The sequence below is a fragment of the Raphanus sativus genome, chromosome 4 (genome assembly GCF_000801105.2).
Source record: "Raphanus sativus cultivar WK10039 chromosome 4, ASM80110v3, whole genome shotgun sequence".
Lineage (NCBI taxonomy): Eukaryota > Viridiplantae > Streptophyta > Magnoliopsida > Brassicales > Brassicaceae > Raphanus > Raphanus sativus.
In genome coordinates, this window is record NC_079514.1 from 49,370,636 (window position 1) to 49,398,615 (window position 27,980).

Sequence of the window (27,980 nt, forward strand, 5' to 3'; positions counted from 1 at the left end):
TATATATTATATTTGGTTTAGTATTATTAAATGATTATATTTTAATATATATTATATCACATAAGATAGAATAAATCATATGTTTAAGATAAATTTCTTAGCACAATCAAAATCACTCATTGTGATAATTTTGAAAATATTTCGTAAAGAATTCAAAAATATTTTTATTATTATTTGTAAAATGGTTGTTTCGTTCTCGCATTAAAAATTAGAGCGATTAAAGTCTTTATCACACTTAGTAAATAATTAGATTAAATCTGTTAATATATAATTACCTATAAAATAAAAATGAATTTTATTAATTTAATAATCATTATTATCTAAAAAATTACTCCATCCGTTTCTAAGAGATGTATGTTTTAAATTTTCGCACTTATTAAGAAAAACATAAAATTTTAGTTACCAATGCATTGTTTTTCTTAATAAATTATTCCCCATAATTTTTAACCAATGAAATTTTAATAAATACAATTATATTTTTTAAATGTACAATTTATCATTAATCAATGTATTGAAAATACAAAAATGTATCTTTTTGAAACAAATTTTTTTTTTAGAATGTGTTCTATATGAATGTTTTTGTGTTTTAAAAAGAGGAGGGATCTGATGAAAAAAAAAAGAGGAGGGGTCTTCAGAGAGAGAGAGAGAGAGAGAGAGAGAGAGAGAGAGAGAGAGAGAGAGAGAGAGAGAGAGAGAGGATATATGATTAAATGAAGATCAAGTAAACTGTTTTTTTTTCAAATTAAAATGTTGTGGTTTAAAAGTATATCTTCCTGACGCTGTGGATCAATAGACAGCTCGATCGACCCATATCTTTTTGGTCAATTCCACCATCCTTTTTATTCGCTTTCTCAATTCTTCACTTACACTTTCTTTGAATTACTTGAGTGCCTTACTCTTTCATGTCTATTATTTGGTCCACTCGTGTGTGGAATCATCATGTTGAACAATTGAATTCACGACTGATTTGGACTGGCATTTTTTTTATTAACATAAATCTTCATTTGTCGCAGCTTGCATGAAACTCATTTGTTAGACTTTGGGGGTATGATCATATTTTAATATGCATTTAAAATTTTTCATGAAACTTATTAATTTTGATATGAATTTAAAACTGATGATTTGAATCTTGAAGTATAAAGTGCACCAAAAAAGAATCTTGAAGTATAAACTGACGTATATAAAATGCACAAAATCTAATACTATAAAGAAAAGGTGTCTCTCTTTTCCTGCTGCCACCTCAGATAATAGGGCAAGGAGAGTTTGCCACGTGTCTTTTAAATGATGTTCTGCGTTTCGCTTTCGGCCTTTCTTTAGATTTTGTGGGCTTTCTACTCAATCCCGTTATCCAGCCCGATACACAGCAAGACCACAAGTTTTAAGGTTCCGGTTCTTCTTCCACAATGAATTAGACGTTCTCTTCGTTTTCTTATACATCTATGGAGTTTTAAGATGTTGAATCGCTTTGTCAATCGTCAATCCTTACGTTTTTTTTCCTCTTCTAATCAATGGAAACGTTTCGGGATCGGAGATCTATTCAAGACGAATCGCGATGACTATGATGATGATTCCCTGGATCGAGAAGTCTTGGTGTTGTTTCATCTCCGGTTCTTCTCCCCGGAAGTGGTGATTTCACATTCAATGAATCTTCCCTCTGTTCAAGGCGGTGCATCTGGAGCTATAAAAAGGTTAGTCTACATACCGTAAGCATCATCCTCACAAATCCAGATAACACTTGCAAATTTTTCCCAGTAGAATAGGGTCGTCTCGAGGCAGATCCGTAGGTGTCTTAGTTATAGATTTAAATTCCATGAGAGCTTTGAGAAACAATGCCCGAGTTCTCTGAACATGTATTATGAATCATGTTTCTTAGTAAAAACCTTAAATTGTTTGTCTTTGATGTGTTTGATGTGTTCTGCTCAAGTTTAGTGTTCAACATTTTTTTTCTTACAGAATGAAACAGATACCATGAATGGTAATTCAAGGACAGAATCAGACACTGAGTCTTCATCAAGTCTTGCGTCCCAAGACCTCCTTGCAGATTATTTGCTTCAGAGGTTCTAGAAATCTGCAGCTTGATAGAAAAACTCGGAACCTAACATCACTTAGGAGGTAAAGCTTCCATGGCTCTATTATATATTAATGTTTGATTGGTTTAGTTGCGATCTTCGAATGTGTGGGATAGAACAAGTGAAGAAGAATGAAAAGATATATATATGTGTGTGTGTGTTTGTGATTCTGTGTGTTTGTTTATAGTTTCAAATGTTCACAACTGGGTTTCTTTATATTTTAATTTGTTTGTCTTTGCAAAAATAAGTTGTTTGAGAAGTGAATGTAATGTTCCCTTCTCTCTTTTCCCTCTACAAAATATTTTTTTATAGCTTGCTCTGTTGCTTAACATTTCATGGTTGCTGACTCTTTTTCCCGGATTGTGTCTATCAGAGGTGGTAACAGCAGACTCTTATGACATTACTGATGCTGTGGAAACATGATTAAAGGTGTGATTCCTTGGTTTCTTCAGTTTAGAGTCCACGGAATTTTTGTTCTATCAACTTTGTGTTCTACTTTTGAATCTTAAAGTTGTAAAAAGGAAGAACAAATATAGCAATTGGCTTATTTTTTAGTGAATGAAGCTATTTTATTTATGTTTCTTAATATTGTCTTTCTTTTTTTTGTAAAGATATAGCTCAAAACTGGTCTCTGGATTACTTTTACGGTTTTACCAAGGTGTGCAACTTACATGTTTGCTACAGAACAAACATGAGGAACGCAACTTATGGATCCTTCTCACAGTTGATTTTTCAACAAAGAAATCTCAATCTTTACTGTTAATAGAAGTTTTCGATGTTATTACATCAGTATTCTACTTCAAAACTGAGATATGGATGAGATTGAGAAGACCATTTGAGTCAAATATCATATGTAATTTTTTTGCTTGAGTCAATTTTAGTGTTCAACAATGTTTTTGTTTTAAAAAAATAGATTATTGTATTATAGTTTAAGCAATCTGCAGGATATTACTGAAGAAAACAAATCTCATCCTTGCCCAACAGAGTGGTTATTCCGTGTTGATATTGTAATTAAATGGAAAGAGTCTTCAACGGTTTCAGTGCTGCTCAGATTTTTAGAGAATATCAAGATGTCTGATACGGCCTTACTGGGGAGAAGAGCATTGTATTTAAGCCAATATACTTTGTTTTGGATCTTCTGGAGATTCCTTTGTGAAAAAAAGGAATATAATTCTTTTGGTTCAATGGAAATTAGCTCAGAAGTACAGTGAGAAAGTGTTGAAGGATGAAACCACCACAAAACAGTAAGTAAATTTATAAGTTTCTGACAAAAACTCTGTTTGAATCAAGAATAAAACTAAATATCTTTATGATTATATATGATGCATCAGGTTCTGCTTATAGTGCTGTTCTTTTCACGGACGCAAGCGTCAGCGGCTGCGGCCAAAAATTATCAAACAAGAGTTGAAAGCTGGCGTCGAACTGAATCTAACCGCATTTTGACAAGTCTTCTAAACGGTACCGTTTATCTTTAAGCTTATGTTTAAGTTCTTCTTGATTATGAAGAGTTGATGGACGCTCTGTTTTTTGAAATGGTATGATCCAGCAGTAGAAGAGCAATCAATCACATGAGAATTAATCGCGTAGGGCAGAAAAGAATGTCATGTGGAAGAAGTTTCATTGTAAAAGTAATACTATAAATTGCATTCTGATTGAGTTTCTTGCATCGTAAGTAATCTATTTCTCAGTATCATGGTCCGTTTTTGGATGATCCAGACCAGGTCATCTTCTACACTCATGGGCGTAACAAGAAAAAGAAGAAGAAGAAGAAACCGGAACGTTATCTTCTTGATGGACACAGAAAGTTTATTTAACCGAACTGTTTTTTCTAAGAAACAAGATGAGAAGAAGGTGGTCAAGTAAGGTGATGGAATAAACAAGATGAGAAGACCGAACTGTTTTTTCTAAGAAACAAGATGAGAAGAAGGTGGTCAAGTAAAGGTGATGGAAGAAACAAGATGAGAAGAAGGTGGTCAAGTAAGGTGATGGAAGATCTAACTCCCATTTTGGAGCTAGAATAGGAGGAAGCTTTATGCTTGGATCAACAAGTTCTGCAACCAAGTCTCCACCCATAACTGTAAACAAGACAATCAGTTTTTCTGTTTTTTTTTTCATTTATTATTTGATCCTAATAGTCCAGCAACTGCCGTTGCTATTGACAAAACCTTTTCTTTTGTATTTCTCATTCACTATAAATTAAAAAAAAAACAAATTTCTTCTTGATTTTTCCTTGATGTTACAGATTAAAACAGAAGATTTGTTCTGCTATGTACAAGCAACTGTTACTTTTATGTTAGTTTCGACTGCGATTAGTGTTTGATGTTCTTTGAAATGTCCATTAATCTCTTCCTTTTGCCAGTGGTGCAGCTGAGAAATTTCTTGCAGGAATAAAAATATTCAAATGTACTTTAAAATTTGTGGCCAATATAGTGGATACTTACTCTTGGGTCTCAATAGCTACTGTGATTCTCGATATTGTTTGCGAAGGGAACGGTGGTACATGATCAAGCAACGGGTTATTGGTGGTCACGAGCCACATGAGCCACGATAGTTGCATCAGTGATTTTACATGTTTTTTTTTTTGAAGTGTGGTTCTACATGTTTTTCCGAAGATTAATATTACGTTTGAATCATTGAAAAAAAAATTTTCCATGAGATTAACAGAGCATAAACCCATTTGAAATTAAGTTGTGAGGGTTTTAGGAAAATTGGATATTTAGTTCCAAAATAGAGCAACAATATTAAGATTTTTTTTTTGTTAAATAACAATTATAAAATTTGTTATCATATAAATATATGTACTAATAGTGTTGTCATATAGACATATGTGCTTATAGCAAACCAGTACATATTTATTCGTGTACGTACATACTTTTATCGTATCTCTCTTCAAAATTATAGTATGCAATAATGCTGACTTTCATTTTATTATTGTCATTGAACACATTTCTAAGATACGTTCCAACTAAAAACTCTAACAATGTAAATTTAAAACAAACTCTTGGAAGACCACAACCAAAAATTTGTACATAATCAAAACTAAGAGTTTAAAAATAGTAGAAAAGACAAGCAACAAAAATATAAAACAATAAATTTGTGCTAAGAACAGAAAATGAACGATGCAAATTGATGAATAAGTGTTGGTATGTCAAAATGTAGATTCTAATGTCATGTTGTTGAAATCTTATAAGAGATCATACTCCCATTAATTTGGCTTTAAATATTTTCCTAACCTATATAAATATTTTTTTTTAAATGATCAAACATGAAAATTTCTTTGCAACAAAATTTGACTATTACAAATATACAGAAATGTGCAAAATAATTACTCACGATCCAATTCTTCTAAAACCAAAATATAATAAAAACAACAAAGAATACACCCAACATGAAAGATAACTAGAAGATCATTTGAAACCCCCACATCATTTCAATGCCACATCTCTTTAATATAGAGACAATTATTACTTTTAGACAATATAAACAACTATTGTAAACAAACAAAACATAACTTTTCAAATATAATCCTTCCTCGCTTAAAATTTTCTAAAAGACAAAAATTCATTACCATACTAAATTCTTGCAAATGCAAATCTAAAACACAAACCACAAAATCATATAGAAAATAAAAACTTAAATCACAAATAAAGTATATCCCGCCCGAAGGGCGGGCGTACCCTAGTTAAGTATAATATAATCAGGGTCTTTAAAATAACTTACATATTAAGATAATCAGGGTTTCACAACCATTCAGTTTATAAATTAATCAGGTTCTTTAAATACATTATATTTATTTACCATCGAATTGTACGGATTGAATAACTTTTTAAGGATTTATAATTTGTTGTGTGAACCACTACATGGTGGTCTAGTGGTAAGCGATAAAGATAAAGCGCATTGGATTCGACATGCGGTGGTCACCGGAGCTAGCGTTAAATCGCAAAAATACGTGGATTGCCGTCGGTCTCGTGAGATTAGTCTGGGCGAAGTATAGAACCCCCACGGTTATTAAAAAAAATTGTTGTGTGTTTTATTTCTTTAACTTTCGTTATTGGCAAATCGAAATGTGGATAATCCCTAATCAGAATAGAGTGACAAACTGGAACCCACTAGACGAGAGAGAGAGATTACGTTTCAGTGGAGGGCCTTTAACGTGTGTCCCCAAGAGTTCGATACGTAGTTGATATAGTCTGTTGGTAAATGCAAATCTTGATGATGATAATGGGACATGGTCTGATGACCATAGGAAACAGATCTTTGGAAGAGAATCATCAAAAAAAGTATTATCTAGTCATGGCCACCAACACCATTACAAACCCCTCCCACCCAACTACTCAATATGCGGTAAACGCCACCATTATTCACGTTTCGCTTAATAAATCATGTTATATATATATAGCTCATAATATAATATATGTATTTTCTTATAATAACTTAAAAACACAAGTAAGTAATCGTTTGATGATGATAAATAAAAAGGGGCATCTTTGAAAACGTCACCTAAATCTCTAAAGATTTTGGCGGGGCCCATTTCTGTATTTATTTCTTGCGATAAATTTTATACACGAAGACTTGAAGGTCAGGAAAGGTTACATACATTGAGGAAAACTAGGAGAAAATATTATTTAGCAGAATACCCTTGATTTTTTTAGTCAAAAAAATCCTTGAATTAATATCCTTGAATTTTGCATGAATTTTCATAGATAAGATAACTTCCCAAAACTGGGAATTCTATAAATATACTGAAATATTATTTTAAATTTTTGATGAATAGAAAACATTAAGATTTTCAAATAATAAAAGTAACATAGTGAATAATTCAGGTAAACAAGTAATAGTATTGTTTTTTTTTCCACTTGCAAACACCAATGAAAAAACAAAACTAATGTATCTACCTGTGATATGTAATAGTTACAGAAGTTATTTTTTATATAACCAAAATTTTATCTTTCTTATAAAATCTACCTATTAAGTTTTTATTCAAAAAGATTACTATTTAAATCCAAAATATTCAAAATTTAATTAATGTGTTAGTTTTCATTCACAAATCCTTTTTATCTTTGTAGTGACTCACATCATTTCAAAACAATCATACTAACTTTTACGAATAGCTTCAAACTATTCTCAATCTTTTAAATCAAAAATTAGTTTCAATTAACATTTGATACTGCAGACGGATAAATAAATATAAAATTATTTTTAAAAGTATTTTAAAATTTTAGATTAAAAATAAAAATATAAGTATTATAAATAAAAATATATACATATTTTATATATTAATTTAAATTCACAAAATATCATAATTTTTTTTATAAAACTTTAAACCAACTATTCATTAGAACTTTTAAAATTAATATACATACATATATAAATATACACATATACAAAATGAAACAAAATATTATTTTAAAAGTTGTGATATAATCTTCAAAAATAAATTTATTAAAATTATAGCTTTAACTAATTAAAAATTAAATAAATAATCATTATATTATTATTAATCATATTATTAAGAATTATTATATTTTATCACAATAGTATGTTTTAATATTTTTATAATGTTATAATATGTTAATATTGATAATTTATTATTAACCGTTATAATATCTCATAATCAACTAATCATAAATATTTTGTAAATGCAAAAAAATTCAAATATTATGTTAATCATTCAAAATACTTAATAACTCTTAAAATTGCAACTACTAATATTCGCAAGCATCTTCAACCATAACAGTTGTGTTTAAACCGGTCAGGCTCTTAAACAAAGCGGTTGTGGTAGTAGAGTAGTATATAAAAGCCAGAATCAAAGCTGATCCTCCCTCTTTTATCTAATCCTTAAAAATCCCCATAAAGATTTGTTTTGATTATTTTATTTTCTTTGGTAAACTTTGTTTCTCTCTTCCCTCTGCGTTGTATTCTTCAGGAAAAAAACAAAACATTTTTCTACCAAAACTTGCTTTCTCCACAATTCAAAGCTACTTGAATCTTTCTGGTAAAGAACAAGTAACAAAAAAGTCAAAGACTTTACATCTGGGTTCGTCGTTTTAAGCTTTCTTTTCTTTTTCTGCAATGGGCATGACAGCAGCGGAATCGCAGTTTCATGTTTTAGCTGTTGATGATAGTTCATTCGACCGGAAATTTATAGAGAAACTGCTTCAAAAGTCTTCGTGTCAAGGTGAAAACAAAGTGCTAAAAGAACATGAATAATTAAGTCTTTTTTGTTGTTTGTAAGAAGCCAAGAAAGATGTCAGCTTTTTTAATGTTTTTGTATGGGTGTTTGCAGTAACAACCGTTGATTCTGGCTATAAGGCTTTAGAGTTTCTTGGTTTAAGACAAGGTATTGATGACAGTAACAACCCAAATGCTCAGGTTCGTAAAGTTTGATCCTTTTTAACATCTTAAAGTTACTTGAGTGTTTGTCTTAATAGAGGGCTTTTGACAGGAGGTTGAAGTGAATCTTATCATTACAGACTATTGTATGCCAGGCATGACTGGTTATGATTTACTCAAGAAAGTCAAGGTACTTTTTCTCTTGTGATTTGTTTGTTAAAACTCCTATGCTATTGATAGGGTATTTTGATTTCAATTTTGTAGGAGTCATCAGCTTTTAAGAACATACCAGTAGTGATAATGTCCTCAGAGAACGTTCCTGCAAGGATCAGCAGGTAAAGAACTTTAAAAGTCTGATGAGCTTTGTGCCCCCCTTTCAAAGACTCTTATGTTACTTAATCATATTAACAGATGTTTAGAAGAAGGAGCTGAGGAGTTTTTCTTGAAACCAGTAAGACTGGCTGATCTCAACAAGTTGAAACCTCATATGATGAAAACAAAGTTGAACAACGAGAAGCTGCAAGAGATTGAAAGACCTTCTAAGGATGAAAATGGAACCGTGGCATCAGCAGTTCAACCAGAGATTAAAGATTCAACAGAAGTTGGAAGCAAAATCTTGACTCTTCAGTCTGAACTAGAAACGAAGCAAGTACATCCGCAAGTAATACAACAAGAGGAGCAAACATTGAGTAACAACAACAAGAGGAAGACAATGGAAGAAACAGATATATCACGTCCTAGATTCAAGTGTATCACAACCGCTGTCTGATTCTAGCCGCCTTGATGGTTCTTTTTCTTTAGTTTCTAATTTTTGAGTTTTGTAGGAATGCTTCTGCTAGTATTAATACATGGTTCCAGTAGGGAATATAGATGGATGATAATGAATAAATGATGATGATGTTGATGATGTATGGGGATAATGTTTATATGTACATCAGTAAATCTTTTCATGGTGAATAATTACCAATTTTGTTTCACTCTTTTCTTAGGGTTTGCTTTAAAGAAACTCAACTTATCTATCTGAAAATGGTAAATGGAGGATCTACAGATCTTTCACTTTATTTGCAGACTGTAGTTTTAGTTCAATTCACAAGTGGTCCTTTGTCATTGTATAGACAAGTACCTGTCCTAGTGAACAAATAGGTAAATATTTGGTATATTCTGGTGCAGATGTGTCATGGTTTGTTCCATGTACTTGTTCATACCTAACCTGAAAACAGAGAATTTAAGCACAAGTTGCTCCCTGGGTCCTCTCTGTTCTTCACAGATCAAGATGTTTATTTGAAGAAAGATCTGTACTTGCATGACAGTAATGTTTTCACTGCTTATGTTGGATTTGAAGTCTATTACAAACTCAGAATACAGATTTAAACAATAACGATTTTATTTGTTTGATGTGTTCTCTCAAACACCAAACCATGTTTTCTGGTTACTAATACAGATTCTTCTTTCAAGAACCAAACTGCGATTAGAAAAACTGTTTTATTTTTTGCTGAGGGTGGAGCTAGATGGGACCGGTTCTGAAGGCGATATCAAGATCAGAGATCAAATCATCAGCATCCTCAATGCCTGCGGATATACGAACAAGATCTTCAGTCAAGCCTCTGGCCTCGCGAACTTCTGCAGGTATGCTTGCATGTGACATGAAGCATGGCATGCTTATAAGCGACTTAACACTCCCTAACAAAGAGAAAAGAAAGTGAATGAAAATCAGAATCCAAATATTACTAACACAGCTTCTTCAAGAAGAAAAGAGTGTTAGTTGGCTCTCACCAAAACTGACAGCAATGCTGAAGTACTTGGTGGTTTCCACAAGATGCTTAGATAGCGCGACAGATCCTGTTATGAAGCTAAAAACTGATCCTGCACCCTTTGCCTGAGAGAAGTGGAGATGGTGGCCAGGATGATCTGGTAGACCAGCATAGTACACTTGCTTCACTCTTGGATGGGTAGACAAGTACATTGCGATCTTCCGTGCGTTTTCCTGAATAATATTTTTCCCCATCTAATGTTTAAGTACAACTCCATAGTCTATATACGTAAACTAGAGGTGGTTTAAAAAAAGAGCCAAGAGACCTGTTGCTTCTCTATACGTAAAGCCATTGTCTTGATTCCTCGTAGGCAAAGCCAACAGTCGAAAGGAGCTAATCCAGAACCTTCCGAGTTTTGGAGGAAGTACAACTCCTTTGCCAATCTTGAATTTTTTTTAAACAAATAGAGTATGAGAATGTAAATAGAGAAATATTATTATCTCAAACACTTGAAAGTAGGCAGAAAAGAAGTACATACTGTTCGCCTTTTACAGAAAGCACACCCGCCATCAAATCACTGTGTCCGGCTATAAACTTAGTAGCCGAGTGCATCACGATATCTAGATAGCCAGACCAAGTTCAATTACGAGTGTACTAAGAAGTAGTTCTTAGAATTATAACGAGCAGTAAGCAAAGTATGAAATTTTTGAACATACCAGCTCCAAGTTCTAATGGCCGAGAGAGCACCGGGGACATAATACTGTTGTCCACTAACAAAAGTGCACCTTGAGCATGAGCCATCTCAGCTATTTTCTACAAACAAAGCAAAGCCAAGATCTCAATTCAACATTGTATAAAAGCTATGGAGTTTCTGAATTCTAAGAGAGAGTTTACTCGTATATCAGAGATCTGTTGTCTGGGGTTGGTTGGAGACTCAAGCCACACAAGTTTTGTCCTGGGACCAATGGCAGCAGCAACCTCCTCTAAACTAGTTGTGTTTACTCGTCTACAATTTACCATCAAAACAGAATCATCAATTTATAGTACTGCTAAACTTCCAAATAATCAATAGGTAGTAACACTTACTTGACCACAACGCCAGATCTTGGAACTACATTGGATAGTAATCTGTCTGAGCCACCATATAAATCATCCCCAGCCACAAGCTCGTCGCCTACGGAAACAAAGTTAAATAATACTACAATGAGAGCAAGTCTATGCAACAAACCTAATGGATAAAATACACAGTTGAGGAAGAGAGTGGTCAATATGGGAGAAGTACCAGATTTGAGAAGGTGGGTAACAGCAGCAAGAGCAGCCATTCCACTAGTAAAGCAAAATGCTCTATCCGCCTTGTCAAGCTTCGCAAGGAGACTTAACACACAAGAAACATAAACAAAAAGATGATTTTTTAATAATGATATTGGAATCAGAGAAGAAACAATATAAAAACTACCTTTCAAGTGCATCACGTGTAGGATTCCCACTTCTTGTGTAATCATATGGACCATTTTCTATAGCAGAAGGCTGCAAAAGTAACCAAACAATTAAAAAAACCTAAGCATGAAAGTGACAACCACAAATTCAATTCAGTACCTGCTTAAACGTAGCAGTCTGGTAAAGGGGAGTGCTCATTGCATCAAAGGGATCAAATTTATTATCCAAGTTCATCAGTAACGTAGCGACGCTAGCTTCTTCTCTGACATTAACATCTGCAAACAAAAAGAACATGGAGCACCCCCCACAATCAACACAAAAAAAACTACAAACTATTAAGAAAAAAAAAGAGAGTGAGGGAGAAGCTTTAATGAACCATTTAAGCAATCTTGGGTGGTGTCAACTACAGAATGAGTGTTTCCGTCGATGCTCTTCTCCATCACGCAGCTCAGCTTGAAGAGGTTCCGATTCGAGATCTGATTCTTCTTCTTCTTCTCCCAAGTTGGAAACTTGGTAACTGAAACAGTTGTCGGAGAGTTTTTACTGACCAAACCCTTCAGAGAGAAACAACACAAGAGTCAGCAAGCAGAGCAATGATCACTAAGTTTGGTGAAAAAAAAAAATACGAATAATGAGGATTATACACGGTCGTGGAGATCAGCGAAGGAAGGTACGAAGGAGGAGTGAAGTGATAGAGAAGATGCCATTTTGTTATATGAGAGAGATAAAAGAGATTAATTGCTTCTCTCTCTCTCTCTCCTCCGGCGTCGATTTCTGGTTTGAGAGAATGGCGGCGACGGAGGTTTGTTGTGTTGCTGAAGTGAAGAGTTTAAGACAAGAAGAGAGAATCCGAAAGGGTATCTATCGCTTTTAAGTATCTGGTTCGGTCTATTTGGATTTTGTTTCGGTTTACTTAGATACTAAAAGTCTAAACCGAATATTATCTGGTCCAGATGTTTAATCCACTATGGTTTAGTGCAATTTGATAAAGATAAAACGTGGAGAAAGTAGGTAAGCACCTACTCTAAAGCTCATAAAGGCCATAACGCCAATAATAGTGTGGCCATGGCCAAGACTACACAAAAAGAACTTGCTACAAAAAACAATTCAGGACGTAGTCGCTACAAGTTTATCACAGCTGAACATTTATCGTATTACCATAGACAAATAGATATGATTGATTCTTCAATGTCTACAGCATCATAGAGCAAAAAAAAACGAAAACGAAAGCAGTGACCAAAAACAGACCTAGTTGTAACTTAACCACACACTCTCTCTGCCCTGCCCTGCCCTGAACACAGTTTCTTTGCGTTCTACTTGATGACCTCAGGCTTCTTCTGAGGTGTCTCGATGATTCTGTACGGTTTCCTCTCTTGACGTTCCTGCTTTCTGATTCGCTTTCTTCCCCTAGAAAACCAAAGAACTTTACTCAACTTTTTCTTAAATGGATTCATGTACCTAAAGTCGAAGTTTTCACATACCGCCACTGGTGTTTTGGTTTAAGGAATGAGAGGATTCGTGGTATGACTTCGCTCAGAATCTGTCTCTTCCTCGGAGTTGGATGCTTTCAAATTATTCCCTGCTTCTTCCATAGCTGGATCCACAATTTCACTGTCTGAAGCATCTAAGAACCACACTAAAAGGGTGCTTTAGAAAGAGAGGAGAGAGATAAAGATTATCCGTCTGGTACAATGAACTATGCTATAGCCATGATGCAACATTACTAACCTTCATCTTGATCATATTCTTGTACAGGTTCTTCTTTCACTTTGTTGGGGACAAGAAGAGATTCCATTGCCCTTTTCTCAAAAAAAAAAAAAAAAAAAACAAGAGATTCCATATTCTTGGCTTTCTCTACATGAACCTGAGCGTTTCTTGCGGTTTCTTCTTTTTCTTTCTTTTCCATGAGGAACTTGTTGAGCTTCTCCTCAAACTCTTCCATGCACGCTTTAAGTTCTGTTTCGCAAACTTTTCCCCATGTTCAGATTCACAACCAGATGGCAAACTCACAAACAACACTAGAAACATGAAGAGAATGGCATGAGTGAAGCAAACCAGAGAAATGTTACCTTATTGATTATGCTTCTACAATTTTCTGTCACTAGATCCTCTGCTAGAGCGTACTCGTAGGATTGGAATGACTCGATAAGCTTTTTGATTCCCTTCTCGGTGAACGTCAGCAACGCAAGAGAATACAAAATGTATTCCCACTGTTTTGTTTCTGAAAGCGTAGGTGTAGACTTATAAGGGATATACTTTCTATTAAATCCACAACAGGTGTAAGAATACATCATCGGTACAAGCATACTTGTGACTCCGCTAAATCTATTGCCAAGCTTCTCAACCAGAGCCTCCATCAGTTTGTCCTGGAGATTGTTGAGGAAACATAGTTATGGTTAGACAAGACCGAACACAAGTCAATGTAAATTCAATATCCAAAAGCTATATACCTTTTTGATGGAATCCAAGAATCCTAGAGGACGACTTTGCAGCCATGCAAAGGATAGATAGAGCCGCACGACTTTGCTCAGCAGTTGTCCCATTGATGTTAAACCAAAAGAAGTACCACAGAGCCGAAGTCTACAAAGACAAAAACCATAGACGCACTATTTATCCTCTTGAGGTGGAAGCTTTTTAACTCGAGAAATAATGAACCAGTAACCAATAACAACGCTCACTATTTCTTAATTTTTCTTGACCGTGCATCACTACATGTATTGACTGGTCATAATTTCAAAGCGACAGAGAGTCAGAGAAGGAACCTACCATGCTGCTAGAAATTTCACCTTTGGACACTAAAGCATTAACAATAAACTCTAATGCTGCTTGATCTCCTATATTCGAATCTATGGCAAGGTTCAACAACTGTTTGGCCATTTCAACTGGATTTTTCCTTATGTAGATTAAAATGAAGGCATTCTCCACAGCCTCATAGATGGACTTATCCTGAGAGAAGGCCTGCAGAGACAACACAAAACAAGGTAGTTAGCACCATGTATGGAGGGGATATTGTTAACTCATAAAGTGTCAGAAGAATGGTTTATTTGTGACAATACATGAAAAGAGCAAGGACAGGTTGATCTCAAGAGAGTTTGCAATCAAAATTAAGCATCGTCCCCCTCTGAGGCTCCCAGTTCCATGACTGAACAATCTGCTTCTTCCTCCTTTGTTTGAACCGAGTTCGGTCGGAAACTAGCAGAAAGAGAGACAAAACTCGTTTGTGGATTTAACAAAGACGTTTTATTGTAAAGAAAGAGTTTGGCGGTTACAAAGGGAGAGTAAACGGTGAGAACAAGCCGGTACTCGAAGAACTGACCGGAAAACAATACAAGGTAGCGGATAGAGAGAGATGAAACCCTAGTTGTAGCCGCCTAGTGAGTGTGTAAAAGTGTCAATCCCTTGCTTCGTTCCTCTCCCTTCTCCTTTTATAGTTCCTTCTCTCCTGTGATTCGCCCTAACGAGTGTGTGACCTCATGGGCTTCGACATGGGCCGAGCTACAGGATCATTGGGTCGGATGGTTGGGTATGATGCTCCTGTTCGGCCCATCTGGTGACCAAGAGCACGACAACGTCATTGTTCGCCCTAATCTAACTGGATTTCAGTGATCTGGCGGGCCGGATCTATCTATTCAATGGGTCTTGTAGATGATGGAATCTATCCTCTACAGTAAGTTCCCCCAGTTCATTTGGAGTGATGCCACCAACTCTGAATGAAGTAGATGTGAGTGGCTCAACGGATAGAAGATCCGTTTAACCCGGTAATGCAGAAATCTTGCCACAAATGCTTCACGCTTGTTTGTTCGTTTAGACGCGCTTTACTCGCAACGTCCGAGGTGCCGAAGGGAATGAAACTTACTCGGCCATCAATGCGAATTCTGCTCGCTTCTTCAAACGGGTTGAAAGAAGAGATTCATTTGCCTGGTATCGCGAGTTCTACTCGCCTCCTTTCGACGCATTGAATGGCGAAGTTTGCTCGCTTAATGCTGGGAATCCTTCTCACCTCCTTTGACGAGTAGGGACCTAGACGAAGTTAGCTTGCATCCAAAAGAAAACCTGCACGCCTCTTCAAACACGTTGACAAAAGGAATTTTGCTCGCTTAATGCTGCGATTTCTTCTCGTCTCCTTCGACGAGTAAGGTCGCGGACGATGTAGATTTGCATTCAAAAGGGGAATATGCTCGCCTCTTCAAACGCGTTGATAAAAGGAATTTTGCTCGCTTAATGCTGCGACTTCTTCTCGTCTCTTTCGACGAGTAAGGTCGCAGACGATGTAGACCCGCATCCAAAAGGGAAATCTGCTCGCCTCTTCAAACGCGCTGACAAAATGAATTTTACTTGCTTAATGTTGTGACTTCTGCTCGTCTCCTTTCGACTCGTTGAATGGCGAAATTTTACTCGCTTCTCTCCTTAGTTTGTCGAAGCACGAACGTTGTTTTTCGCATCGGGGGACGTGGTTTAGTCGCATAATACGACCAATCTTGTCTGCCTCTCTTTTGTTTGACCTTTTTCTCTAGTTATCGAATTCATATGAATATGATTGCATACCAAACCTATATCGGTCTACTCCAGTTAGCTTGGTTTAGTCGGTTATCTCTGATTGGACTCCGGTTCTTCGAGAAGCGGAACCGTCGCGAATGGAGAAGATCTTTGGGGTTTTAGGCCCACTTAGGCGCTCCTAAATCCTTTTAGGTGTAATTATTGCACTTCGAGATGTGTGTCCTAGTCTTTGCTATAAATAGATGGACTTTTTCTGCGGTGGCTAACTTTTCTGCATTTCCTCAGGTAGCTTCTCTCTCTCTTCTCTCTAGATTTATTTCTCTCTCTAAGTCCGCCATAGTGTGTTCTCTGTTCCTTCATCGCGAATTATGCCGCCGAATAATTGTCTGTCTCGTGAGGAAAAAGGGAAAGCTGTCGTCTTTAGCAACGATCTAGATAAGGATGTGACAACGAACAGTAGTCCTCTAGACAACTTCAGTTTGCTTCATCGCGATGCGATGAGGGACACCGATAACAAGACGTTGGCTCATAGGTTCAGGAAATGATGGGCCGAGTGAATCGCATCCTTTAAAGAGAAGGAGACTCGTTCAATTGAGAATTCCTCGGATGTGGCGTCCCGAGTTGCAAAACTGCAGGCCAACGTGCTATCACGAAGGCGACTTATTAGAAGAACTTCATGCTTTTCCTCCTGAAGCTCTTCACGATCCATATGCTGAAGGGCAAGATTGGGAGAAAGTAGTCGAGACGTGTTCTACTCACAGCAGCGTCAGGAAGGTGTTGCGAGAAAGCAGAGGGGTTGGAGTAACCTACATTATCCCTTTTAGCCAGCAGAGACTATGGTCCTCTCCAGTTGGCTATCACTGCCTCTATGAATCGTACTTCCGGGAGGATACAAAACGGTGGTTCCCGATCCCACGACTGGTGACGTCCTATGCTTTTCGGCGAGACGTTGCCATATGTCAATTCATGAACAGATCGTACCGAATCGCTGTTGCGCTAATGGTGATCGCTGCTGAGGTCAATATCTCGCTGAGTGTAAGGTCGTTCGAAGAGTTAACCTCTGGAAAGTTCTGCGGCCTGGGTTGTTCTCGCTGAAGATGTGTCCTAGTTATAACATTCTGACTGGTCATCCGAACAAGACGAAGCGCTGGCAGCGTTTCTACTTCTACGTCAAGTCGGATGAATATGCTTTTGCGGAGCCTCCAACAGAGAACTTTCGCGTAATTTGGAACCGTAGAATTAGTAGATAGTGATTCGTCGCGTAAGGTTCTATCTTTTACTTGCCAATCTAATCGTTTCCTTGTTCTGTTTTGCAGTCTGCCATCCTAATACGATCGCGTACCCAAAGAACTTCTTTGAAGACGCGCAGACTCTCTCTACGTTAAGTCACCGTCTTTGGCCTGATCTCAATCTCGAGTGGATACATCGTTTTCAGGATCATATCTCAAGAGGAGAAGGTTGCGTTGCCTAAGGTTGGTTGCGTTGCCTAAGGTTCCTTTGGAGGTGGATCCTCCACTTGTGATTTCTGATGGGCCTTCGGACGAAGAGGGAGACGAGATCGGCGACTCGCTCTCTCCTATCCTTGTTAATCAAGGAGACGAATTAGGAGAGAAATCAAAAGAGGCAGATACCGATGTTGAGAGTAAAAAGGTGAACGCAGCTGCTACTCGCCCTAAGTCTGCTGAGGCAAAGGAGGCAACCGTTCTAGAAGGACGTACCGAACATCCTTGATCTCTCTTGTCTGTCGTAATCCTATTTTCGTTTTTACTTTTCCCAATGGGGCCTTGTTGTAATATATTCGAACGCTTCTTATGCGGATCTTTGTTTTTTCCATTTTCGGAATCAAATGCAGGGCTTTGGCCGTTTTTCCCTAGTGATTTCTCGACGATCCCGTTTAGGACTTAAGCTATTTCGTCTTTGAAAAGGATCAAGCCATTAATGGTTCGCTCATGTTCGATCCTGAGACTGCAGCTCGCCTCCAACGTTCGGAAAGCGAACAACTTAACTCTGAGACTGAGCCCCCAACTAAGGTCGCTGGGGATGTTGATCAATTGGGACAGACTCTACCACTTCCGGAGAAGGTTGCATTGCCTAAGGTTCCTTTGGAGGGGGATCCTCCACTTGTAATTTCTGATGGGCCTTCGGACGAAGAGGGAGACGAGATTGGCGACTCGCTCCCTCCTATCCTTGTTAATCAAGGAGACGAATTAGGAGAGAAATAAAAGGAGGCAGATACCAATGTTGAGAGTAAAAAGGTGGATGCAGCTGCTACTCGCCCTGAGTCTGCTGAGGCAAAGGAGGCAACCGTTCCAGAAGGACGTACCGAACACCCTTTATCTCTCTTGTCTCTCGTAATCCTATTTTCGTTTTTACTTTTCCCAATGGGGCCTTGTTGTAATATATTCGGACGCTTCTTATGCAGATCTATGTTTTTTCCATTTTCGGAATCAAATGCGGGGCTTTGGCAGTTTTTCCCTAGTGATTTCTCGACGATCCCGTTTAGGACTTAAGCTATTTCGTCTTTGAAAAGGATCAAGCCATTAATGGTTCGCTTGGATCGAGTAAGAGTGACCCAGAAGGTGCACTTGCTCAATCCTTTTTTTGTATGTTTTAGATGCACCAGTTAAGGCTGCTTACATACCTTGAAAAAGGATCAAGTCGTTCGTAGTTCGTTTTGGTTGAGTAAGAGTGACTCTGGGAGTGCACTTACTCGATGTGAGTTTTTGTTTGTTATAGCTGCACCGGTTAAGGCTGCCTACGTACCTGAAAGGGATCAAGCCATTCGTAGTTCGCCGAAGTCGAGTAAGAGTGACCCGGGAGGTGCACTTACTCAACTTTTTTTTTTTGCATAATCGGGTACGAGTGACTCGAGGGGTGCACTTACTCGATTATGTGATTATTGGAACATCGTTGCCTGCTTGCTCGCATAGAACCTAAGGGGAGTAACGCTTGAGATGCATGGAGTTCCATGCCTGTGGGACTGCTTCGCTAGTTGAAGTTTCGAGGCGGTACACTCCGGGTTTAATCACTTGGGTGATCTTGTACAGTCCTTCCTAATTAGTGTTCTCGAAGACGTTCCTGAGAACGAGAACGCCTTGTTCAAGAGGATGCGATTTGACTTCCTTGTTGTAATAGCTCTCGTTTTGGTGCTTGTAGTTTTGTACGGTCCTTCCCAGTTAGTCCCGAGTTTGCCGGCCTTCCATTCCCTAGTGTTCTCGAAGACCTTCCTGAGAACGAGATCGCATTGTTCAAGAGGACGCACTTGACTTTCTTGTTGTAATAGCTCTTGATTTGGTGCTGGTAGTTCTGGATGCGGAGCAATGCTTGGTCGCGATGTTCCTCTATCGCATCGAGAGCGTCGATTAACATGCTTTGGTTGAGTTCGACGTGCTGAGGCATCCAAGACCTACGGAGGCTGGTGACGTTAACTTCTGCGGGATTCATTGCTTCGACTCCGTAAGCCATTGAAAATTGGGTGCATTTAGTCGCCGAGTGGGGCGTGGTGCGATGAGACCAAAGGACGCCGTCTAACTCGTCAGCTCAGCAACCTTATTTAAGTTTCTTGAGTCTTTCGATGATCGTGTGGTTAAAAGACTCGGCTTGACCGTTACTTTGCGGGTAGCATGGTGCCGGCGTTTTGAGGCGGATCCTCCACATGTCGCAAAATTCCCAAAACTTGTGCGAGATGAACTGTGAACCATTGACGGCAGATGATGTTACGCCAGATGAACTTCTGAACCTCATTGTCTGTAACGTTAGTGAAAGCTTATGCCTCGATCCACTTCGTGAAGTAATCAGTAAGGACAAGGAAAAAACGTTTCTGGCGTGAATTTAGCTTTGGCCCGGTGATGTTCATTGCCCAGCGCATGAATGGATACGGCGCCGTGAGTGTACGCAGTTGTTGCTCGGTAGGACAATGGATCGTAGGTGCGTGTCTTTGACATTTGTCGCAGCGTTTGGCATAAGATTCACAGTCATCGTTAAAGGTAGGCCAGTAGAAGCTTTGGCTTTGGACTTTGAGAGCTAGAGCTCGTTTTCCGGAGTGGTTACCCGCCACACCCTCGTGGTTTTCAGCCATGACCAGGCGCATTTCGTCACCATGGATGCACTTGAGGAGGACCTTGTTAGCTTTCCAGCGATGGAGTTCGCCGTCGATAACGACGTAATGGGCACTACGTGCCTTCAATCTTCGTGCTAGCCATTTGTCGTCTAAAACGGTGTCGTGCGCCAATTACTTGATGAGATCAGTACGCCAGTCAGGAGCTTCGTCTGTGGTGGAGTCAAGTTCTATGTCGGTTGCAGTTGTCACTGAAGCGACAAATGTGTTCTTCTCGGTCGGTATTGTAACGCAGGGGCTCTCGATTTTGCGGATGGGAATCGTCTGTTTTACTTGGTCGTGTAGTTTGCATGCAAAGGCTGCCAGAGCATCGACGCAGACATTTTCTCCTCGTGGACGAGCTTCGAAGAATTCAAAGTCTTTGATGAAGTCTTGGACGAGCTTAAGATATGCATACATACGTTTGTTGTGAGTACTCGCCATTGTACTGGCTGGCGACGAGCTGAAAGTCCCAATAGGCGCTTAGTCGCTTGGCCTTGACGGTTTTGGCGAGGAGCAGACCGGGGAGGAGAGACTCATACTCAGCCTCATTATTGGAAACAACAAAACCAAAGTTAAAAGATTGCCTTATTACCTCGCCTGTTGAGGACTGGAGTTGAACTCTTGCTCCTGAACCTTTGTTTGTGGAGGAACCGTCGACATGCATAATCCAGTTGCGAGTTGGGACGACGAGATCTTGTTTGAGTTCTGGTGTGAGCTCAATTAGGAAATCAGCAAGCACTTGGGATTTAGCTGTTGTCCTATTTTTGTACACGATGTCGTGTTCGCTAAGTCATATCGCCCACTTCATTAGTCGTTTAGAATGGTTGGCGTTTTGCATGACCGTCCGGAGGGGCTTGTTAGAGAGGACTTTAATCGTGTGTGATTGAAAGTAAAGGCGGAGTTTTCTCGGTGAGTGCACCACCGTAAGTGCCATTTTCTCGAGGGTCGGGCAACGGGTTTTGGGCTCGGTCATGCGTTTACTTGTGTAAAAGATAGGTTTCTGCTCGCCACGATTTTCGCGGATAAGGACGCTACTGACGGCGATGGATGTGATCGCAATGTAGAGAGTGAGTATGTCGTCTGCTTCCAATTTCGAGAGGATCGGCGTGATAGTAAGGTAATGCTTGAGTTGGTTGAATGCATTTTCCCACTTGTCGTCCGAGATGAATCTCTTATTTCCTCGCAGTAACTCGAAGAAGGGAAATGCATTTGTCGGTTGAACGCGAGTAAACCTGTTAAGTGCTGCAATTCGACCGGTGAGGCGCTGGACTTCACGACTGTGCTTTGGGTTCGGGAGATCGAGGATGGCCGAGATCCTCTTGGGATTCGCTTCAATGCCTCTTTGATTTACGATGTATCCCAGAAATTCGCATGACATAACCCTGAAAGTGCATTTTGCTGGGTTAAGCTGCATTCCGTGTTCGTTCAACGTCTTGAAGCAGTCTTGCAAGTGGGCGAAATGGTCCTCGGCATGCAGTGACTTGACGAGCATATCGTCGATGTAGACTTCCATTGTAGATCCGAGTTTGTCAGTGAATATACGATTGACAAGGCGTTGGTAAGTCGCCCCTGCATTTTTGAGGCCGAATGTGTAACAGTAAGTTCCTTTGTCTGTGATGAACGCAGTTTTTTCTCGGTCGTCGGGACGCATCATTATCTGATTGTATCCCGAGAATGCATCCATGAATGTCAGCAGCGCATTCCCGGCCGTTGATTCGACCAGGCGATCAATGTGCGGGAGCTGGAAGCTGTCTTTCGGACAGGCTTTGTTGAGGTAAGTGAAGTCAACGCATACGCGCCACTTGTTGTTATTCTTTTACACTACCACTGGGTTGGCGAGCCAATCTGGGTACTTCACCTCGGTAATGGAACCGACGGCGAGCAAGCGTTCCACTTCTTCGTTGACCGCTTTCGAGCGTTCATGACCCAACTGTCGGCGTTTTTAGCGGATCGTTTTAAAGATAGGATCGACGTTTAACTCGTGGGAAGTAATTACCGGTCAATCCCCTTCATATCTGACGTGGTCCAAGCGAAAGTTGAGATGTTTCGTCGGAGAAAGGCGATAATCCCCGTCATGGCTGCATTCGATGAAGGCAATTCCGTCAAAGTACCATCAATGCGTCAAATTCCCCAGATCCGACGGAAAGATTAGGACTCTTCGAGGGGATCAACAAGCCGCTCGAGACCTGTTGATCGCAACAATCAAGCTGCAACGACCAACGTCGCACGTCAACTCCGTCTCGTATCCAATACAGAAGGTATTTCCTCAAACAGAGAGGTCTTCGAAGTCCCCATCAACGACACAGATCCCAGCAAAGTGATCAGAGTCGGCGCCTTTTTGGCGGATGATATACATCTGACTATTTATCGCTTTTCTCCGACAAAACATCTCAACTTTCGCTTGGACCACGTCAGATATGAAGGGGATTGACCTGCAATTATTTCCCACGAGTTGAACATTGATCCTACCTTCAACCGATCCGCTAAAAATAACAGAAGTTGGGTTTTCAACGCTCGAAAGCGGTCAACGAAGAAGTGGAACGCTTGCTCGCCGCCGGTTCCATTACCGAGGAGAAGTACGCAGATTGGCTCGCCAAACCCAATTGTCTCGCCAACCCAGTGGTAATAACAAGAAGAACAGCAAGTGGCGCGTATGCGTTGACTTCACTGACCTCAACAAAGCCTGTTCAAAAGACAGCTTCCCGCTCCCGCACATTGATCGCCTAGTCGAGTCAACGGCCGGGAATGCGCTGCTGACATTCATGGATGCATTCTCGGAATACAATCAATTAATGATGCATCCCGACGACCGAGAAAAAACCGCGTTCATCACAGATAGAGGAACTTACTGTTACAAAGTGATGTCATTCGGCCTCAAAAATGCAGGGGTGACTTACCAACGCCTTGTCAATCATATATTCTCTGATAAACTCGGATCTACAATGGAAGTCTACATCAACGATATGCTCGTCAAGTCACTGCATGCCGAGGACCATCTCGCCCATTTGCAAGACTACTTCATGACGCTAAACGAATACATAATGAAGCTTAACCCAACAAAATGCACTTTCGGGGTTATGTCAGACGAATTTCTGGGATACATCGTAACTCAAAGAGGCATTGAAGTGAATCCCAAGCAGATCTCAGCCATCCTCGATCTCCCGAGCCCAAAAAACCAGTCGTGAAGTCCAACGCCTCACCGGTCGAATTGCAGCGCTTAACAGGTTTATCTCGCGTTCGACCGACAAATGCCTTCCCTTCTTCGAGTTAATGCGAGGAAATAGAAGATTCATCTGGGACGACAAGTGCGAAGAGGCATTCAACCAACTCAAGCATTATCTTACTACCCCGCCGGTCCTCTCGAAACCGGAAGCAGGCGACATACTCACTCTCAACATTGCGGTCACATCCATCATCGTCAGTAGCGTCCTTATCCGTGAACATTGTAGCGAGCAGAAACCTATCTTTTACACAAGTAAATACATGATCGAGCCCGAAACCCGTTACCCGACCCTCGAGAAAATGGCACTCGCGGTAGTGCACTCAGCGAGAAAACTCTGCCCTTACTTTCAATCGCACACGATTGAAATCCTCTCTAACCAGCCCCTCCGGAAGGTCATGCCAAACGCCAACCATTCTAGATGACTAACGAAGTGGGCGATAGAACTTAGCGAACACGACATCGTGTACAAAAATAGGACAGCAGCTAAATCCCAAGTGCTTGCTGATTTCCTTATTGAGCTCACACCAGAACTCGAACAAGATCTCGTCGTCCCAAATCGCAATTGGATTCTGCACGTCGACGGTTCCTCCCCAAACAAAGGTTCAGGAGCAAGAGTTCAACTCCAGTCCTTAACAGGCGAGTTAATAAGGCAGTCTTTTAGCTATGGTTTTGCCGCCTCCAATAATGAGGCCGAGTACGAGTCTCTCCTCGCCGGTATGCGCCTTGCCAAAGACCGTCAAGGTCAAGCGACTAAGCGCCTATTGTGACTCTTAACTCGTCGCCAGCCAGTACAATGGCGAGTACGATGCTTACAACGACCGTATGGATGCATATCTTAAGCTCATCCAAGACCTCACCAAAAACTTTGAATTCTTCGAACTTACTAAAGTCCGACAAGGAGAAAATGTCTGCGTCGATGCTCTGGCAGCCCTTGGAAGCAAACTACAAGACCAAGTCAAACGGACGATTCCCAGAATCCACAGAATCGAGAGCCCCAGCATTACAATACCGGCCGAGAAGATCCCCTCCGCCGCTTCAGTGACAACAGCAACCGACATGGAACTTGACTCCACCACAGACGAAGCTCCTGACTGGCGTACTGATCTCATCAACTACCTGGCGCACGTCACCCTTCCAGACGACAAATGGGTAGCACGAAGATTGAAGGCACGTAGTGCCCATTACGTCGTTATCAACGGCGAACTCCATCGCTGGAACGCCAACAAGGTCCTCCTGAAGTGCATCCACAGCGACGAAACACACCTCTTCATGGCTGAAAACCACGAGGGTGCAGCGGGTAACCACTCTGGAGGACAAGCTCGAGCCCTCAAAGTCCAAAGCCAAGGCTTCTACTGGCCTACCCTTAACGCCGACTGCAAATCTTATGCCAAACTCTACGACAAGTGTCAAAGACACGCACCTACGATCCATTGTCCTACTGAGCACTACTGAGCAACTGCGTACACTCACGACGCCGTATCCATTCATGCGCTGGACAATGGACATCATAGGGCCAATGCAAAAGTGACGCCAGAGAAGTTTTGTCCTTGTCCTTACTGATTACTTCACAAAATGGATCGAGGCAGAAGCTTTCGCTAACGTTACAGACAATGAGGTTCAGAAGTTCATCTGGCGTAACATCATCTGCCGTCACGGTCTCCCTACGAGATAGTGACATACAATGGTTCGTAGTTCATCTCGCACAAGTTTCGCGAATTTTGCGATAGGTGGAGAATCCGCCTCAACACGGCGACACCACGCTACCCACAAAGTAACAGTCAAGCCGAGTCTTCTAACCGCACGATCATAGACAGACTCAAGAAATGCCTCGACTTAAAAAAAGGTTTATGAGCTGACGAGTTAGACGGCGTCCTCTGGTCTCATTGCACCACGCCATGCTCGGTGACTAAATGCACCCCATTTTCAATGGCCTACGGAGTCGAAGCAATGGTCACCAGCCTCCGTAGGTCTCGGATGCCTCAACACGTTGAACTCAACCAAAGCATGTTACTTGACGCTCTCGATGCGATAGAGGAACATCGCGATCAAGCATTGCTCCGCATCCAGAACTACCAGCACCAAATCAAGAGCTATTACAACAAGAAAGTCAAGTGCGTCCTCTTGAACAATGTGATCTCGTTCTCAGGAAGGTCTTCGAGAACACTAGGGAATGGAAGGCCGGCAAACTCGGGACTAACTGGGAAGGACCGTACAAAATCACCCAGGTGATTAAACCCGAAGTGTACCGCCTCGAAACTTCAACTGGCGAAGCAGTCCCACGGGCATGGAACTCCATGCACCTCAAGCGTTATTCCCCTTTGCTTCTATGCAAGCAAGCAGGCAACAATGCTCCAATAATCACATAATCGAGTAAGTGCACCCCTCGAGTCACTTTTACCCGATTAAGCAAAAAAAAAGTCAAGTAAGTGCACCTCCCGGGTCACTCTTACTTGACTTCAGCGAACTACGAATGGCTTGATCCCTTTCGGGTACGTAGGAAGCCTTAACCGGTGCAGCTATAACAAACAAAAACTCACATCGAGTAAGTGCACTCCCAGAGTCACTCTTACTCGACCAAAACGAATTACGAACGGCTTTATTCTTTTTAAAGGTACGTAGGCAGCCTTAACCGGTGCAACTACAACATACCAAAAAAAAAAGGATCGAGCAAGTGTACCTTTCGGGTCACTCTGCACACTGTTAAGAGGTCCCACTGTATCTTTCTTCTTCTTACTGGCGCTTCCTCTTGATTGCTCTGGGTCTACTGCAGCATCCCTCTTAAAAGGAACTTCGTCACGACGAGGAGAAGCGGAATGAACAGCATCCCTCTGAAAAGGAAGGCTCCTTCGGGCGTTCTTCAGCCGGACCTCCGGAAGAAGGTTCGATAGCGTCATCTCGCGACGCAATAGGGTCCTCAGCGCCCTTCTTCTTCCTCCTCTTCTTCTTATCAAGGGACTCAGACGGAGCAGCCTCTTCAGATTGATCGGGAACGGATCGGTTCAGTGCGTCATACCCAACCATCCGGCCCAATGATCCTGTAGCTCGGCCCATCTCGAAGCCCATGAGGTCACACACTCGTTAGGGTGAATCACGGGAGAGAAGGAGATATAAAAGGAGAAGGGAGAGAACGAAGCAAGGGATCGACATTTTTACACACTCACTAGGCGGCTAGAACGAGGGTTTCATTTCTCTCTATCCGCTACCTTGTACTGTTTTCAGGCCAGCTCTTCGAGCACTAGCTTGTTCTCATCGTTTACTCTCCCTTTGTAACCGCCAAACTCTTTCTTTACAATAAAACCTCTTCGTTAAACCCACAGGCGAGTTTCATCTCTCTTTCTACTAGTTTCCGACCGAACTCGATTCAAACAGTTCATCTTCTTGGAACACCTTTTAAACAATTCATCTTTTTGGAACTCGGTTCAAACAGTTGACAGAGTGCGAAGAAAGAAGGCATTCTCAACAGCCTCATAGATGGACTTATCCTGAGAGAAGGCCAGCAGAGACAACACAAAACAAGGTAGTTAGCACCATGTATGGAGGGGATATTGTTAACTCATAAAGTGTCAGAAGAATGGTTTATTTGTGACAGTACATGAAAAGAGCAAGGACAGGTTGATCTCAAGAGAGTTTGCAATCAAAATTAAGCATCGTCCCCCTCTGAGGCTCCCAGTTCCATGACTGAACAATCTGCTTCTTCCTCCCTCTTGCTGCAACCTGTTCATCCACAACATCACTATACCAAAATGCAAGCTAAAAGAGAAGAACTCTCCTCTGTAACCTTGAAAAAATAACTCACCTTGGTGCTGTGAACAGAGATAACATGTGATGCTTCAGTCATGACAATAAGGATGAGAAAGAAAATGTATATCTTCAATTCAAGGCATTGCGATGAGATGTGATCCTATAAATGATTGGAAATGCATGAACCTTTTAAACCGATCCATAAAATTATAATTGTTAATATCAATGTTCAAGAAATATCTGAGCGACAGTTAGACGAAGATTATTGATTAAGCAGGTGTCCGGACTGATCTAAAAAAAATAGTTTTATTTGCTGATTAGGCGGACACTTAGGCGTGACCTAGACCAATCACTGGTTAACATAATATGTATAGATTATTCCGTTCCCAAATTAGTTAAGAAATATATTTGTATTAAGCATATAACCTTTTAATCTGTGATTGTTTAAAGCTTGGTAAATCTCAGAACCGGCTATGAATCAATGCAACGCAAATGAAGCCTAAACCATCTCGGAGTGAACTATTACTGTAGTTCAACGGCTTTTACCTCTGACGAATTCTTCGAGATCGGAAGGGCGAAGAGAGGTCACCGTCGACGGGATTCTGGGCGAACAAGCTGTGATTGTCTTCCGGATCTTCTGCTAGGGCTCGTATAATTTGGGGGAAAACAAAGGGAGGAGCCATTTTTTAGAGAAAGAGACGTTGTTCGGAGGAGAGAGAGAGAGCTTTTGGCAAAAATATAATTTCAAAATCAAAATTGGAAATGACGACGGAGCGGGAAGTCATGGGCACAGTGTCGGGTCGGGTTCAGGATAATTATTCGGGTCGGAG

At 40.3% G+C, this 27,980-nt stretch overlaps 3 protein-coding genes and 1 long non-coding RNA gene across 13 annotated transcripts; 2 read left to right on the forward strand and 2 right to left on the reverse strand.

Annotated features, from left to right (window-relative positions):
* The first annotated feature begins 1,213 nt into the window (after nt 1-1,213).
* LOC108836498 (uncharacterized) lies at nt 1,214-4,363 on the forward strand. 5 transcript variants are annotated; one of them, XR_008945285.1, is made up of 8 exons: nt 1,214-1,688; nt 1,954-2,112; nt 2,443-2,498; nt 3,014-3,313; nt 3,401-3,527; nt 3,619-3,697; nt 3,786-4,010; nt 4,052-4,362. It is a non-coding gene; the product is annotated as an uncharacterized LOC108836498 (long non-coding RNA). The 5 variants fall into 5 exon arrangements; XR_008945286.1 differs by having other exon boundaries at nt 1,215-1,688; nt 3,616-3,697; nt 3,786-4,363; XR_008945283.1 differs by having other exon boundaries at nt 1,216-1,688; nt 3,786-4,362.
* Nucleotides 4,364-7,843: 3,480 nt separating this feature from the next.
* LOC130511775 (two-component response regulator ARR9-like) lies at nt 7,844-9,379 on the forward strand. Its single transcript, XM_057009357.1, has 5 exons — nt 7,844-8,247; nt 8,356-8,441; nt 8,515-8,592; nt 8,667-8,737; nt 8,814-9,379. Exons 1-5 carry the CDS (start codon nt 8,142-8,144, stop codon nt 9,169-9,171), a joined length of 699 nt encoding a protein of 232 aa, XP_056865337.1. The 5' UTR covers nt 7,844-8,141; the 3' UTR covers nt 9,172-9,379.
* A 322-nt stretch (nt 9,380-9,701) lies between these two features.
* LOC108831221 (cystathionine beta-lyase, chloroplastic) lies at nt 9,702-12,444 on the reverse strand. The gene is made up of 12 exons (XM_018604782.2): nt 12,235-12,444; nt 11,967-12,144; nt 11,750-11,865; nt 11,610-11,680; nt 11,436-11,527; nt 11,240-11,327; nt 11,048-11,159; nt 10,870-10,966; nt 10,692-10,773; nt 10,479-10,596; nt 10,176-10,386; nt 9,702-10,082 (listed from the first exon to the last, which is right to left on the reverse strand). The coding sequence occupies exons 1-12, from the start codon at nt 12,295-12,297 to the stop codon at nt 9,907-9,909; spliced, it is 1,404 nt and encodes a 467-aa protein (XP_018460284.2). The 5' UTR covers nt 12,298-12,444; the 3' UTR covers nt 9,702-9,906.
* Nucleotides 12,445-12,680: 236 nt separating this feature from the next.
* Nucleotides 12,681-27,974, reverse strand: LOC108831228 (condensin-1 complex subunit CAP-D2-like). 6 transcript variants are annotated; one of them, XR_008944519.1, is made up of 8 exons: nt 14,647-21,728; nt 14,357-14,548; nt 14,041-14,170; nt 13,899-13,956; nt 13,660-13,811; nt 13,319-13,546; nt 13,072-13,237; nt 12,681-12,997 (listed from the first exon to the last, which is right to left on the reverse strand). XR_008944519.1 is itself a non-coding variant. In XM_057007394.1 (7 exons), the coding sequence occupies exons 3-7, from the start codon at nt 27,083-27,085 to the stop codon at nt 13,931-13,933; spliced, it is 396 nt and encodes a 131-aa protein (XP_056863374.1). In that variant the 5' UTR covers nt 27,086-27,123; nt 27,206-27,310; nt 27,697-27,974; the 3' UTR covers nt 13,899-13,930. The 6 variants fall into 6 exon arrangements, 1 of the variants encoding a protein (XP_056863374.1); XR_008944520.1 differs by having other exon boundaries at nt 13,072-13,226; nt 14,647-21,727; XR_001946315.2 differs by having other exon boundaries at nt 13,072-13,214; nt 14,647-21,722.
* Nucleotides 27,975-27,980: the final 6 nt, after the last annotated feature.